Source organism: Neltuma alba, unplaced genomic scaffold (assembly GCF_004799145.2).
Source record: "Neltuma alba isolate B1F8T4 unplaced genomic scaffold, ASM479914v2 tig00002446_pilon, whole genome shotgun sequence".
Taxonomy (NCBI): Eukaryota; Viridiplantae; Streptophyta; class Magnoliopsida; order Fabales; family Fabaceae; genus Neltuma; species Neltuma alba.
The window spans coordinates 157,380-174,470 of NW_021632864.1; the positions used below are offsets into that span (position 1 = coordinate 157,380).

At 32.6% G+C, this 17,091-nt stretch overlaps 1 protein-coding gene across 2 annotated transcripts; it reads left to right on the forward strand.

The window, feature by feature from the left end:
• The first annotated feature begins 793 nt into the window (after positions 1-793).
• On the forward strand, positions 794-10,059 carry LOC114727660 (protein CHROMATIN REMODELING 24). Of its 2 annotated transcripts, XM_028914358.1 has the most exons (24): positions 794-970; positions 1,061-1,192; positions 1,278-1,418; positions 1,517-1,904; positions 2,097-2,373; positions 2,450-2,580; positions 2,678-2,732; positions 3,068-3,196; positions 4,094-4,201; positions 4,332-4,387; positions 4,470-4,560; positions 5,129-5,266; positions 5,373-5,450; positions 5,615-5,821; positions 5,904-5,975; positions 6,581-6,661; positions 6,748-6,866; positions 7,757-7,868; positions 8,035-8,103; positions 8,205-8,299; positions 8,659-8,787; positions 9,146-9,208; positions 9,316-9,448; positions 9,623-10,059. In XM_028914358.1, the coding sequence occupies exons 1-24, from the start codon at positions 868-870 to the stop codon at positions 9,773-9,775; spliced, it is 3,060 nt and encodes a 1,019-aa protein (XP_028770191.1). In that variant the 5' UTR covers positions 794-867; the 3' UTR covers positions 9,776-10,059. The 2 variants fall into 2 exon arrangements, with proteins under 2 accessions (XP_028770191.1, XP_028770184.1); XM_028914351.1 differs by having other exon boundaries at positions 1,517-2,373.
• Positions 10,060-17,091: the final 7,032 nt, after the last annotated feature.

The window sequence follows — 17,091 nt, forward strand, 5'->3', positions numbered from 1 at the left end:
TTATGTATATAAACAGATTCTCATTAACGAAATATTCAGGATATTGATTCCCATTTTGCCTAGTCACATGAAGAATAGATTTTGTGAAAAAGTGATTCTGAGAAGTGAGAGTGTTTGGATAGTTGTTATTAGAAGCACTTTTTATATATACAAATTACTAAAAAATGCATAAGTTAATATGATAATTACATAAAAAATGGATTTTATGATATATTTTAATTTGAAGGAATAAAATTGTTAATAATATATTTTTTATCAACATAATTAATAATACATAAGACAATATAATTAATAAACAATTAATATGTGTATATATATTTATAAGATATAAGATTAAATATGTTTATAAAAAAATAATTGAGGGATTTTAAAGTCATATTATTGTTGAGATCTACTCTCAGGCTCTCCCTTGTACTGCGTCTGAAACAATGAGAAAGAGATGAATAATTAGGAAGGATATATCCGTCTGGGCAAAAAAAAAACAACAAGGTACATATCTCATAGCTCTCATACTTTCTCTTTTTTTCCGAAAAGTAGAAAATTTTACTTTTACCAAAACTATGATTTCTGGGCCAAAACCATAGTTTTGACCTAAGACCATGATTTTAGTTTTTTTTTTTTATAGTGTTTGAATGATTTTTTCCTAAAACCATGGTTTGGGTCATCTCTCAAAGTCCCAAACACCCCTTGAGATTCTCATTTTTCAATGCCCATCTCAAATTCAAATATTGCAATGAAAGCGGGAAGCTGAGGACCGTTGTCGTGATCATAGAGAAATAGCCTCTTGATGGTCCATTTTCGCTCTCATACTTCCTTCACTTGGATACCTTGCCTTCGATACCTTCCCTTCTATTCATCGCTTCGAATATGGCTGGCAAAAGTGGCAAGAAACCATTGAGCCTCAACGATAGCCATTATCGATTCCTCCAAGACCTCTCTGCTCCTCCGAAGCCCTCCTCAAAGCCATCTGGTACCGTTTTTTTCATCTCTATCATAGTCTGCTATATTTTTATAGGGTGAACTATAGTTTGCTTGATTAATTTTTTCTTCGGTTTCGCAGACGGCGACGACGAGTCGTCCCCGACAACACTCAAAGGCCGAAGGCGGCAACAGGGACAAGATTTATTTAGGGACGAGGAAGATGATAACATCCCTCGATTTTCTGCAATTACCGACTTTGATTCTCCGATTGGTATTCCTCCACGCCTCTGTTATGGATGCTTTTTTGTTTTTTTTTTTCAACTCGATGTTTACGTAATGCGATTATCGTCTAATAGAGCTACGCTCAGCGGAAGACAAAAAGCCTGTCCAGGTAGACGGTCGACCTCGCCTCCGTACAGTCTCGCCGAAGGAAAACAGTAAAGATCAAGGTGACAATATTCCCCAGTCTAAAGAAGCGACCGACTTGAATACCCACAGTAAGCACGCTTTGTTTATTTTTCATCGCCCCCCCCCCCCCCCGGGGGCAGTATTCATGTACATCACAAGAAACTGAAGTGACTTGTGTGAATTTCAGGAGGGGAAAATAAGACGAAGGTCAAAATGGAAGGCCGGCGTCGCCTATGCAAGGTGTCATATGCAGACAGTGATAATGCTGATAAAATGGCGGCGCTTGATGACTCGGAGGTTTCTGACCTTGTGGATTTTGATTCACCCCCTTTGCCGACAAAAAATGCAACGGGCGTTGAGAAGAGTCAGGGTAGGAGTGAAATTAGGGATATATTAGATGAGTTGAGCTCGAGGTTTGATATTCTGTCAGTAGATAAGAAGCGGGGAGCGAAATCAGCGCATACATTTGAAAATTGTTCATCATTGGTTATAGGAAATGAAAATACGGAAGATAAGAATATTGATTATGCCAGTGCAGATTCTTCATTTTCAGCTCAGCAGGACCCATGCGACAGTTCATCCGATGCATCTAAGAGTGCTACTGGAGGCATTGACATTGAACATGTAGAAGATGATTTGGACGACTCTATTGAAGTGCTGGATCATTTTGACTCTGAGAATGTTAATTCTATGACTTTTAATGGTCCCCATTTCGCACACGAGTTACCAGATTCTTCATTTTCAGCTCAGCAGGACCCATGTGACAGTTCATCCGATGCATCTAAGAGTGCTACTGGAGGCATTGACATTGAACATGTAGAAGATGATTTGGACGACTCTATTGAAGTGCTGGATCATTTTGACTCTGAGAATGCTAATTCTATAACTTTTAATGGTCCCCATTTCACATACGAGTTACCAGGAAAAATTGCCAAAATGTTGTATCCACATCAGCGTGATGGCTTGAAGTGGCTTTGGTGTCTGCATTGTCAGGGTAAGGGTGGAATCCTGGGGGATGACATGGGTCTAGGGAAAACAATGCAGGTAAGTAATGAACAGTGGGCAATTGTTTTGCAATATCTGTAGTACATAGCATATGAATATCGGGTTCCTCTTGCAGATTTGTAGTTTTCTAGCTGGTTTATTCAATTCACGTTTGATTAAAAGGGCATTGGTGGTGGCACCAAAAACCTTACTTCCCCATTGGATCAAAGAATTATCTATTGTCGGTCTTTCTGAGAAGACAAGGGAGTGCGTCTGATTCTATTTATTTATTTAAATTTATATACTTGCACAGGCACATTTATGTTTCTGATATTGCAAATTCACCAACTTGTATTTGCTGCAGATACTTTGGAACTTGTACTAAAGCCCGAGAGTATGAACTTCAATACATACTCCAGGTATTGGTTATAGCTTATTCTACTTATTCAACTGCAAGTTATAATATACAGCAAATTAAATTTATACTCCTGCATTACGAGTTTTAATAGGTAGGAGAAGGAAAGGAAACGTTTTACTTGTCAAGATGAGCTTCATATTTGGAAATTGTGGATGTTTGTGGTCGCAATGTATTTTCATTTTTAAAAGATTCGTTGTGGTTCTTATGTAGTAGTTTGAACTTTAATGTTTTTATTTGATTCTGGAAAATCTTATTCATGTTAATGTACAATATTATACTACTACTACTATTTTACAAATTTGATGCCATCAGTCTCGTTTGCTTGTACCCATATAGGATAAAGGTGTTCTTCTTACAACATACGATATTGTTCGCAATAATTCTAAATCATTACGGGGGAATTATCTATCTGATGATGAGGAAAATGAAGACGGCCCCATATGGGATTATATGATACTTGATGAGGTAAGAATGATTTTGAGGCCCATCTAATGTCTAGTTTTCATAATTTAGGTTTGACTTTTATTATGCATCATTGCATCCTCTTTTCGTGTACATGGTTCTATTTATCCCTAGACACGTTTGACTGAGTATTTAATTCTGGATTTTGGAGGCTTATCTCTCATTTTGTAATGAAATGAGGTAAACTTAGGTTTCTTTTGGGCAAAAAGTTGTCATAAGAATATTACTTTTTGCATATAAGGTATGGAAGGCTCAGTTTGTGGTGGTTACCGTCTGCCTTAAAGTCCGCCGTCTATTTTCTTTAACTCTAAATTTTAGCAAATATAACTTTGCAGATTGTACGTATCTGATAGAGCCCTCAACTCTAATAAGCTTATAACAAGCAAAATCTAGAAATGACAACGAGCAACATGGGACTGATAATATTTTTACTGAATATTATAAGTTGAATTTCGCGGGAAATAATGATTCAAACCAATCCCATCTCCCTCATACACCCATAGACAGACATTACAATCAAACAACAGTTACAGAGTACAAGGAAAAGCCACTAAACTTTCAAGAGGCCAGTACTCTCCCAATCTCTCTTCACTAACCAAAAGGCTACACTCGCTCCTCTCTGTCTGAAAGCGGGGATATAAAACAGGAGTTACAGCACACTGCTTACACTCTGGCTGCACCTAAAACCTGCTTATTAACCCCTTCTTTACCCTCACGGCCTGTAGCCTCAGTGTAATCCTCTTGACTGCTGATATTTCCCTTTTTCACATCATTTCCCTTAATCTTCTGCTGTAGGTCCTGGGAAATGATTTATAAATCTTTTGTGAATCTCCAGCTCTATCAGTATCATAAATAATTTAAGGCTTAAATTTTTGTTGATCAAATTGCTTTGATCCTTAGGGCCATCTTATAAAGAATCCCAGCACACAAAGAGCTAAAAGTTTGCTACAGATACCAAGTGCCCATCGCATAATCATCAGTGGCACGCCATTGCAAAATAATCTTAAGGTATTTCTTGAAGATTAGTTTTGTTTTCTAATTGATGTGTTTGAATATAGTATCTGTTTTTGGTTCTTGTGATTTTACTGTATACTATGCTAACCTGTTGTGTGATTCTCATTCTTAAACTTTCAAACAGGAGCTGTGGGCCTTGTTCAATTTCTGCTGCCCTGAGTTGCTGGGTGATAAACAATGGTATTAATCTTTTTCATGCTGCATTATGATGCTACTAACTTTCTCATTGTCATTGGTTTAACTTGAAATTTTACTACGTCAGGTTTAAAGAAAATTTCGAGTCAGCTATACTTCGTGGAAGTGACAAAAGAGCTTCTGAGAGAGAGAAGCGTGTTGGTTCTTCAGTTGCAAAGGTAATATATTTGTGCTCCAAAATTTGATTTGTGATGGTTTAGGTTGAGTCTTTGATTCTATTGTTCCAATATTATGACTAACAGTAAAAAATATTACCATTACCAATAATTTGAATAACATGTTTAAATATCCTTTGGATTTTCCCTCTTAAATACCCTACCCTTCTTTCTTTGTCTTTTTTCTATTTGATTATTAAATTTATTTTTTTTTCCTTTTTTTTAATGGTATCTAATTTAATTGTATGCTTTAAATTGCAAGAAAGTACTATTAGAGTATGTTAACTTCGTGATCTCTCTTGATTAAACATCTAACTTGTATCTTCGTTGATTTTATGAGCTGGTTGCAATGTCTAATGGTAGTACCTTTGCACTTATTAAATATGTTTGCTTTATGAGTTCTTTTCTATCCTTTCTTTGATTTTGCCTTTCATACAATGTATTTCCTTTGTGTACTTGCATCTCATGTATCGCGTGTTTGCTTCTCATCCCTTTATCAATTTTCAATCAATCAATTGAAATCAAATTTCTTATAATGAGCCAAGTGAGATAATTCATTGTTTCTTATCAGATGCTCAGAGACCGTATTCAGCCATACTTTTTAAGACGCCTAAAGAGTGAGGTTTTTAATCAAGATGACAAGGATACAACAACGAAACTCTCTCGGAAAAGAGAGATTATCGTGTGGTTACGATTGACTAGTATTCAGGTTAGATGCAATTTTATGTGTTTCTTATTGTAAAAGACACAAGATTAGATTGGGGGAAAAAAAAAAGAAAAAGAAAAGCTGATAGTCTGTTTCCTGCCTCATGTAGAGATATCTTTATGAAGCGTTTCTAAAGAGTGAGATTGTTCTTTCAGCATTTGACGGCTCACCTCTTGCTGCACTTACGGTGAATTTTATTGTTATAATATTTAATATACTTCCCTTCTTAATAGTGTTCTAACCTTTGTAGTTGTGCTTTTCACATGTTATAATTTTTTACTAAAATTTTGTTTTATCAAATGTCTTTCCTTTTTAAACTAATTATAAAAACTATTTGCTTGAATGAGCTAGATTTTGAAGAAAATTTGTGATCATCCGCTTTTGTTGACCAAGCGGGCTGCTGAAGATGTGTTGGAAGGGATGGACTCAATGCTAAAGCCAGAAGAGGTTAACATTGCAGAGAAACTGGCAATGCACATAGCTGATGTTGCCGACACAGACAAGTTCAAGGCTGAGCATGATGTCTCGTGCAAAATATCTTTCATAATGTCATTACTGGTGTGTACTATTCAAGAACTTGATATTTTAGCATATTATTGTTCGTACTTAATATAATGTATATATTATGTGGTATTTTTAGGATAATTTGATCCCCCAAGGACATCATGTGCTTATTTTTTCTCAAACGCGCAAGATGCTTAATCTTATTCAGGTTAGTTCAGAATTTTTGTTTTTCTATGTTTATTACAATTGATTCTCCATGAACACTAGAAGAGACCGGGTTATAGGGCATTGCCGTAATTTGAACTTACTAAGGCAGTCGTTACTAATATACTTTATATCAGTTACGTAAAATTTTTTTTGTTATGACTTGGAGTTGATAGGATGCCACTGACTGTTGTTACTTATAACAGGTGAAAGATGGAAGCTAGAATGGAAAATATTGTTGGTGTGGGATTGGTTATGCCTAATAATGGAAATCATGAAGTTATTTCTATTATATTAGCTCCTTGATGTGTTCTGTCAGTCTTATATTTGTTGTTAGATCAGTCTTTTATGTGTACTTGTCCTTGTCTGTACTAGTCTGTAAAAGTGCATACACATGTATTTGAAGTTATGAGTGATATTGCTTATGTTTCATGGAGATTCTCATAGCAGCAGAGGAATAATATAGTGTAGATCCTGGCTCAAGTTTTCTAAAGGCTTCTTTTCCGTGCCTTCTAAACCTTCGGAATCAATCAGAAATTTCTAATGTTTTTGCACCATTATTTTATTTTACTCTTTAGTTAATTTAAAGCTGACTAATATTTCTTACAGGAATCTATAACGTCCAAAGGTTATGAATTTGTACGAATTGATGGAACAACAAAAGCTACTGATAGAATAAGGATTGTTAATGTAAGTATTTTGTATTGTGACATAAAAATAATTTCTTCCAAAATCTTATTTGTTTTATTTTTTAAATATAAAATTTTTAATGTCAGGATTTCCAAGATGGTTCGGCAGCTCCCATATTTCTTTTGACATCTCAAGTTGGTGGTTTGGGGCTGACACTTACTAAGGCAGATCGTGTGATTGTGGTTGATCCTGCTTGGAACCCAAGGTGTTTTAAGAATTTCTTTCTCCAACTTCTGATTGTTAATATTTCCCGTGAATATGATTAATAGAACTTCATTTTAATTAATTATTCAATAAAATGGTGGAAGATGTTGCTTAATGGAGTATTGTAGGAGAGTTTTCATAGTTTTTAGTTCATAGAATGCTTTACTCCTGTACACAAGTTTTATGATTTTGTTTCTACCAAAGTAGTATTTAAAAACTGGGTGGGTTTTTCACGTCCTGAATTCTTTCACAAGGTTAAAAGAATGGAACCTGTTTTAGTTTGATGAAGGTTTTGTGAAATATTGAATTATTCATTGCTACTGCTACCTTGGTTCTATGTAACATTAAAAGTAGCTTAATAAATAGAACTAGATATTAGGCTCATATTGTGTAGAGTTTGAAAATGAGCTGTACTGTTTATGATTTGTGAATAGTACAGCTGGTTATAGACTTTTTTCATAGACAAAGACATGATTTTTGTGTAAAATGTATGGAATTTGAGAAACGAACATAGTTCATGACTTGCGAATTGTATAGCTTGTTAGATTTTAATATTGATATATTAACAAAGCTAGATCTATCTCTTTACTCCACTATGACTATTGTACGTTTGACTGTACTCTTTAGTTTTGCTTTAAGTTTGTATTCTAATTTCTAGAAATTATCTGTCTATTTGATCAAAAGTCATCCCCTCCCCCCTCATTTTGTGATGATTTGTTTAGTATGCTTGTTCTATCTATTATTGTAACTGTTTGGATGGAATTTGTGAATACATTGGGCTTTGAAATGATTGCTTTGCCCTAATCTACATATTGTACTTTCCTAGAAAAAGTACATCAAAATGATGCTTTCAATTTCTAATAATAGTTGTTTCAATGTATTTCTTGGCAGTACGGATAACCAAAGCGTTGACCGTGCATATCGTATTGGCCAAAAGAAAGATGTTCTTGTATATAGACTAATGACATGTGGAACTGTTGAAGAAAAGATATACAGGAAGCAGGTAAATTTCGACATTAATACTTGACGTGCCCATTGTGAATCTGATGTAATAAAGGAGACAGAAAACTTTATATTACTGCGGATTTTGTTCGAGTGAGTTTCATTTGTTTGTAACTCTTGTTTAGATTGTGATTAAACCCATGAGACTGGAATGACGTGATTTTCAGGTATACAAGGGGGGATTGTTTAAAACAGCAACAGAACATAAAGAACAAATCCGGTACTTCAGCCAGCAGGTATAGGTGTTTTAAGAGTATTACTTGTTTCTAAGATAAGTTGGCAACATCTTTGACGAGCGTGTGATGCAATGTAGTAATTTTTCATTAATCTTTTTCAGGATCTCAGAGAGCTTTTCAGCCTCCCTAAGGACGGTTTTGATGTGTCTGTTACTCAGAAGCAATTAGAAGAGGAGCATGCTTGCGAAGATACAGTGTGAGCTTGAAATCTAAGGCTAATTGCGAACCAATAGAATGCACACTTCTCTTTTAATTGTTAAACCTTCCAAATGCTTCTGTCTTTTCATGCGTGGTTCATGGATTACTGATGTTTTGCTGCTTCACTCTGTTAATGCTGCTTGAACCTTAGTGTGCGATTCTTTTCAGCCCATTTATATGTATGAATAGATGAGATAGATTAGGTGCTTTGTGTGTATTATTAAGTTAAATGAAAGCTAATAATAAGTTGAACTTATATTTTTTAACAGCCTATTTGGTGTTTCGATGAATGGGACAAAAATAACTCATAATTGCTTGTAATTTTCTGATTTTTGACTTATTATTTGTGTTTTTTAGGGATGACTCTTTCAAAGCACACATAGAGTTCTTGAAAAGTCAAGGCATAGCTGGAGTTAGTCACCACAGTTTACTTTTCTCCAAGACAGCACCAGTTCAAGATGCACCTGAGGATGATAAAGTGTCAAGGTAACAACAGTTCACGGTTAGGATTTTTTTTCCATTTTCCATATGGTCCTTTCACCCGAGATGCGGTGTTGAAATCTTCCTAATGCACCTGGATGTCACAATTTCATTTTGCTTTATGGATTATGGATCATGTATTGTGAAGTTCATAATGTGGTTTTTGTTATGTTCTTTTTTTTTCCTCGTCATGAGGACAATACTTAGTTTAGGCTAGTTTAGCTTTCTAGACTGGATACAATGGTGATTGTATGGGAATTATTTTTCTCCCTGATTAATAAAATCATAAGTTCTGGTTGAAAAAAGTATTAACCAATTGATTAGCTAAACCAATACTACATTTGTCCCCTTTGTTTTTTTGTAGGAATCATGGGACTAGATATGTTGGAACTTCAACATCTACTTCCCTTGAACGTCCTGTAGATGGGTAATGATATTATCATTTTATGGATATTATATTTATCACACCCTTACCACAATCTTTTTTTTTTTTTTAATTTATGATATGATGTTAATTTTTTTTTATTTGGCCAGAGCTGAGTTTGCTTTTAATCCAAAGGAAGTAAAATTGAGCCAAAAAGGTTCTTCCCCCGATAGTGCTGGTAAATTGACAGGGTCTGAAATTAGGGATAAAATCAGACGGATTTCTCAAACACTTGCAAATAAGGTATTGTTATGTTCTTAAAAAGTCAGCAGTTTAGTTTGACAACAATGTTAGTTTAGTGAAAATTGGTTGTGGCTCATTGGAGCATCATATTTGGAATATTAGCAAACCATTATAAGCTTTACAATAAAATAGTTGCTAACTGATGCTTCCCTCATCCTGTATATGCCATTGCAGGTGATGATTTCTAGATTACCTGATAAGGGAGAAAAACTACAACAGCGGCTTGCTGAACTAAATTCTGAGCTCAGTAAATTAAAGATAGAAGAAAGAAATGTGATTGATTTGGATGACATAAGCGAAGAATTTCAAAGGGTAGTAAATGTATAAATTATTGTTAAGAGAATTTAAAATTAAATAGATCGAATTGTTATGGTTGCCTTGTGGATGAGAATGGCCAATACTAGTTTTATTTGGCAATATATTTTGTTAAAGGTGATGAATTTCTTGGTCACCTTATAAAACATGTTTATTGGCATATTTTGATGCCTACATGTAAAGATTTTAATATGCTTCTTTTTAACTAGGATGCCATATAAGGCTAATTATTTTGTGAAACATTTACATGTAAGATTTAAAAAAATTAATACGCAAACCTTTTCCTCATTAATAGATATTTGTAGCTTTCTCAATTATAGGTATTGGTTTTTATTCTCACAATTTGTTAATTTGTGAAAAATAACATTAGTAGTTGATGATTTGTCTCACGTACACTTGGATTAGTTGTCACATGAATATAGATAAAATAAAAATCAACTAGATTTATTTCAAGTGAATTATGATAAATGTTATTACGAAGCCCAAGAAAGATGTTAGAGGATAGATGCTTTAAAGGGATTGGGGATTTCCCAAAAAACATATACAAAAAGCGTAAATATCAACAAGTTTGAAACATGTAAATAATTATAGTTATAGCTGCCCAAGACAATGATGATTTCAACTAGGGCTGGTAATATAAGTCAACTCGCGGGTTGTGGGTTGGCTCATGGTAGGTTGAACCCGTATGGGTTGGGTTGAAACAACCCGTTTGAAGGTGGGTTGACTAAAAACCCGTCAAAGTGGGTTGGCAGGTTGGCCCGCTAACCCTTTTTTTGTGGATTTTTATTTAACTTTTTAATATTTTTTTATATAATATTAAAAAAAATATATATTTTTTTTTGAAATATTTGATTGAAAGCACCAAATAAATTATATAGATATTTTTTTATTTTTTAAATAGGATATAATATATAATTATATAATTATAATAATTAAAAATTTTGAAAAAAAAATGCAGGTTAGTAACTCATGACGGGTTCAAAAGGCTCATTTACTGCTAGGTTGACTTTTAGCCAATCTTAACCTGTTATTTTTGGGGGGTTGGACCTACAGGTTCAACTCATATTACTAGTTCTAATTTCAACACCACATGCTGTGTAGACTAAACTTTAAAGGATTTTAAATGGTTAACAAAAATAGAAATTACGTAGTTATCACTAATTCTTTAAACTTTTTTTTTTTTGAGTACACGGACAAGCTGCGCTTGAGCAAAAGTCAGCTAGTTAAAACATATCCCTTCCCTATTTATCTCTGCTAGAGTCCTGCGGCATTCAGCAATGTCAATATAGAGCTCCATCTAATCTTCAGCTAAGTGGCCATGCCTTGCCAGCGCATCTACAGATTGGAGTGACTTGCGAGCCGCATACGCAAGCTTCATATTCCAGTCTTCGTAGATGAGCTTCCTTGTCTCCTCAATCTCTCGTCTAAACGGGTGATTAATCCCACTATCTCGCAGTAGAGTGCCAATTGCTTCCAGTGAGTCTGAGTGTACTTGGGCGTCATTGATGTTTAGTTGTTTATGTGACAGCCGTTCTTTTAAAATTATTTTAGATTAAATTTAACAATTTATTTAAAAGATTAACCATAATAAAAAAAAGGAAACCTTAAAATTTTAAAATCGTTATCATGGTTAAAAGAAATAAACCTATATCATGAGCAACTTCGATTATTAACTTGGGTTTTGGATTTCTAAAATCTAAAAATATCATTCAATCATTAGCCCTCCAGACTCATATTTTCAAACAATTCATTTTAATACAAACGATGGAACCCACTAATCAAAAGTCAATACTTTTAAAATAGCGTAGCACGCAAAGTCTTAAAGATCTCTGGCCTTCTAACCGCCCTCATATTAGATGGTAGTAATTAAAAGTACTAGTTTACAGTATTAGAATATGTGGGTCCTATGTGGTAATATATAACAAATCAGCACATAGAACAAAAGTCGGGAGGCTATACAAGCTACAACAGCACATTATGCCTCCGGAGCCTTTCTTGATGAGCCACCACCTGAACTATCACCTGAAGATAGTAAAAAACCACAAGATGAGACAAACGTCTCAATAACTAAATTTCCAACTCATCATACATACTAACACATGCTCATGAGATGTCAAGTGGGACGGTTAATAATTCTCGAGAAATATAAATATATCCATAGAAATATAATTTCAATCATCCAAACCCTCACTATGGGGGCTAACACACAAGCCACATAAGTCTATCTGTCACTATGGGGAATCAATCAGACATATAGGCCTATCCCTTACTTTGGGGGATGAATAAGAAGCCACAAAGGCTTATTCCTTACTATAGGGGAAGAAGAAACCAACCAATGTACACCAACGGCGACCTTACCACATGGTAGGATCGGGCTCAATTTAAAATCTAAATAACAACCAATCATTCACAATATAATAAAAATGTCTCAATCTTTTCTCAGTATAATTCATAAGATATAAATCATATATTTTTCCAAACTTCTCAATCACAATTCTAAAAATTTTACAAGACAATTTTCATAGCTCAAAAAATATAACATATCTACTCAAGCTCCAAATAACATATCATTATTCTAAAATAGTAAAATACTCACAAACAACATATTAGCACATGTAACAAGTGGAAAGTGATTACTTTTCACCAAAGCAATAAAAAGGTTACCACAAGGTTAATCCTTTGCTCAACAAATAATTAATCTACACAATTAATATAACCACATGTTAATATAAGATAATTAATTAATTAATTAATTAAGCTTATATATTATTTAAATTTCTAATTTAATTTAATTTTTATCTTCTGAATTCCTACAACTCTCCTAATCCAAAAATTAAGTATTTTAGAAATAATTTAAAATTTTCTAACAAGCCAAATTATTTTTTACGACCTCCAAATTATTTACTTTAATAAAAAGAATTTTATTAAATTTCTGAATATGAAATTATTATATTCTAAATTCTAAAAATCTCATTTGAAATTTAAATCTCAAAACTGAATCATTAAAAACCTCAATTATTTATAAATAAATAATCTAATAAATTTTTAATGTTATAACTCTCATAGATATATATTTATTTATTTATTTCCATAAATAATCAAATATTTAGCTAAAATAATTATTTTAAAACCTCTAATTTTCCAATAAATAAAACTAAATTGATTAAAATCTCAGTAATATGTCAATAAACCCAAATAAATTAGTTAACTTAAATTTAATTAGTAAAAATATAATATATATATAATATATAACAGATTTTTTCAACTAGAAAAATTAATTTAAGCACTAAAAACCAACAAATGGACAAATCTAACTGATTAAAATTAACAGCTGATTTATCTCTAAATTTCTGTAGTTATCTATTGCCAAAACTCAAAACTTATCCCTCATATACGTCTCAAAATTTTCTCTAATTACTACAGTAATACTGTCAATAAGAAGCTTAAAATATATAAAATAAAATATTTATAAAGAAAGTTTGATAAAAGGAAGTATATTTGTGTACCTATATTATCTTCAAGGCTTGCTCTTTCTTTCAAAATGATCTCAGCTCTGCTCGTTCTCTCCTGCACTCTTTCTCTCTTTTCCTCTCTCTCACGCCCCATCATGCCTCCTACTATCTCTTTTACCGTTCATTTTCCCAACTGCCTTGCTCAATTTTCTTCCTTCATTTAATTCTTCTCCCTAAAGTCCTCCTTCTTCTTTCAATATTTCAACTTTCCACCGAATTCGGTGGAAAGTTGTTACCTTTTTTTTCTTTTTTTTTTTCAAATATTAAAATATTATTATTTTATTATAATAATAAATATTATTATATTATTTATTATTTTTTTAAAAAATTCTAAAATAAAATTTAGGATGTTACAGTTTACATACCCCCATCCCAGTTTTGATGGCAAGGATTTCAGCAGCTATAACCGGATAGACTCCAAGCTTTTTTGCAAATCCCATAATCCAGTTTCCTTGGTGATCACAGATGACCCCCCCCACAAGCTGCCTGTTGATTTTCTTAGACAGATGCATCCACATCCACTCTAACTTCGCCAGCCGGTGGAGTAGTCCAGTGTTTAGTTGTATTTCGGCAGCCTGTGAAGATTTGATGGCAAAGCTTTGCTTTCGAGATATCTTCCATGATATGAAACAAACATTGGTGATAAACTTCAGAACCCGTCTTGTTAACTCCTTGGAATAGCTAGTTACATCGTGCTTTTCTAGATGAGCCAACATAAGTGTCCAAAAATCTTTGTCCACGGCCACTATTGAAACTGCTCCTTCGCAGGGTTATTCTTCATGTTCCAGTTGATCCATTCCTGCAAATCATGAGAGAAAAAGACTACTAGATGGTTAGAGTGAATAAATTTTTTCCACACTTCTCTCGCTCTTTTACAGTCTCTCAAAGTATGTGTTATGCTCTCCTCACACAAACACCCAAAAGGGCATAAATTTGACTCTCCAATTCCTCTCTCGGCTCTAAGTGAATTGGTTGTAAGTCTCCCATGAGCTGTCTGCCAGAGGAAGCACTTGATTTTTTCAGGCACTTGCCAACACCATATACCTTTCCACACTGAGCTCCCAGTGTTGTTAGCCGGCTCAGATAGGAATTTGTAAGTTGCTTTTACAATGAACCGACCATCTTGAGCACTTGCTTTTACAGATAGGAATTTGTAAACTTTTTAAAATAAACTTTTGACATATTACCAATTTCCCCACAATCATGTTTTGATCTCTAATTTTTGTTTCATTCACTTTAACTTGTTATGGTATATCAATATACTTTGGGTTTTAAATTTATTTTTCAAGAACTTTTATCATGGTTAACCTTTTAATTGAGTTAATTATCATAAAAAAGTTTGAATAATTAATAACAACCCACACTAATTTGTTATGTAAGAAAAATGTCTATTTTACAAAAGTTAAATCCATCAAAACTTAGCTAACTTTATCCTATAGTAGATAAGATCAGAAGCTATTAGAAGAACCTTTGGTATGTTTACTCTATTTGATGTGTCAAACCAATAACCATACTCAAGAGATCCTAAAGATAAGTTTTGATACATGAAATAGCTTGTTTGAAATCACAAGTATCAGAAGTATTCTACTAATATACTCCGTACACTGGTGATAACTCTCAACAAGTATGACATGGTGTTACCAATCAGTGAATCAATGCTCCAAATCACAAAATTATTTAAAAAGTCAAGTCTCTGATACCATTAGTTAGAGACTGGCTTTAATACAAAAATGTTATAGAACCGTAAAGAGAGAAGAGAGACTAGAATATGTACTTCTTTTTCAACTCAGAATGATGTACATACGCAATATTTATACATGCTATTCATTTAATAGAATTAGTTATATGCTAATAGAAGTACACATATGTAATTTAGTAAATTTTCTTGACCTACATATCAGTTATGCACCACATATAATTGAAATATGAGAAAAATTCTTTATTAAATAGGCTTTTTTATAGATGATTGTGTTACCATTAACCAATTGCTTAGTTAAACCAATGCTCCATTAGTCCTTTTTTCTAGTAGGAATCATGGGCAAAATATGTTGGAACTTTAACAATCAACTTTCATTGAACACCTTATTGATGGGTAATGATGCTATCATCACATGGTTATCAGATTTATCCTACCCTAACCCAACATTTTTTCTTTTGATTTATGATATAGCCTTTTTTTTTTTATTTAGTAAGAGCTGAATTTTTTTTTAATCCAAAAGAATTTAAATTAAACCGAAAAAGGGGTTCTTTTCAAGTAGTGCTATTAAATTGACCAAGTATAAAATCAAGGATAAAATCGAACAAATATCTCAAATACTCACAAATAAGGTATTTTTATGTTCTTAAAAAGCCAACAACCTAGTGTAACAACCGATGGCAGTTTAGTGAGAATTGGCTATTGCTTAATCTAGCTTCATATATAAAATATCGGCAAACAATTATTAGCTTTACAATGAAATAGTTAATACTTTGTGCTTCCCTCCTTTTGTATATGCTAATGCAAGCGATGATTTTCAGATTACTTGAGCGAAGAAAAACTATATCGGTGGCTTGCTAAAATAAATTGGGAGCCAGCAAGTTGAAGATGGAAGAAAGAAATGCGATTGATTTGGATGATATAATCATATAGACGAAGAATTTTAAAGGATATTAAATATGTAGATCATTGTTAAGAGAACCTGAAATTAAATGCATAGAGCTATTAAGACTGCATTATGGACTGATGAATTTGGCAATGTATTTCCCAAAGGCCATGAATTTCTTAGTCACCTTATAAAACATACTTATTTTAATGTTCAAGTGTAATTTTTTTTAGCTGGGATGTTATGTGATACTGATTATTTCTTGAAACACATCCATGTAAGATTTAGAGTAACATATGCTGATTTCCACTTTATTTTATCTTAATTACATATGCCTTTTTAACCTATATGGAACTCTTTTGAAAATCCATATTTGCATAACAAAAATCTCTCTCTCTCTCTCTCTTTTATGAAATACGAAACCTAAACAAAAATCTCGTTTTTACTTTTAAGATTTTATTTCCATTCATTGAACAATTAGTTAATTATTAAATCCCATATTTTGCATCAAAATATCTCTCCTTAAACAAAGATATTTGAAAATCATTTAGGTTGCTTAAAACATTTAATGCAAGTAATTTAATTTTTTAAAATCATATTTTAGTAATCTAAACTTATTTAGTAACTTTTTAGAGTTTTAATACATGGGTTGGCTAATATAATATTTCAAACATGTAAGTAGAAGGAATTAACGACTTAAGCATTTAATGTGGTAAGGGATATATTAGTCAATATGACAATAACTCAATATAGTTTATGTTTATTTTTCCTTGAAGTTTTATTATTTCTAATATATTCAAGGTCAAAAAATTATTTCTAATATATTATTTTGGTAAATTATTTAGGGAGAATCCCGATTAAATAAAATTAAAATACTTAAATTCAAATTGAGACTTATGCTTTTAACAAACTACTAATTAGGCTATGACGTCTCATTAAAAAATTTTAAATGTTGTTAAATGACCAGAATGCTTCTATTTAGTTAAAAAATACTAATTGTTTTACCCCTCCTAAATGGTTACTCTTTTCTCTTATGATTATTTTTTGGGACCAAAAACACATAAATAATTTTGTAATGTTTGAATTTTGTATATATAACTAAACCCTTACAAAAATTTTAATCAAATATTTTAAATTACAATATAAGTACTCTTTAAATAAATATTTTATATTTTCAGGTTGTAAATATTTATTTTTTAAATATTTTTAAATATCTTAATAAAAAATATTTTAT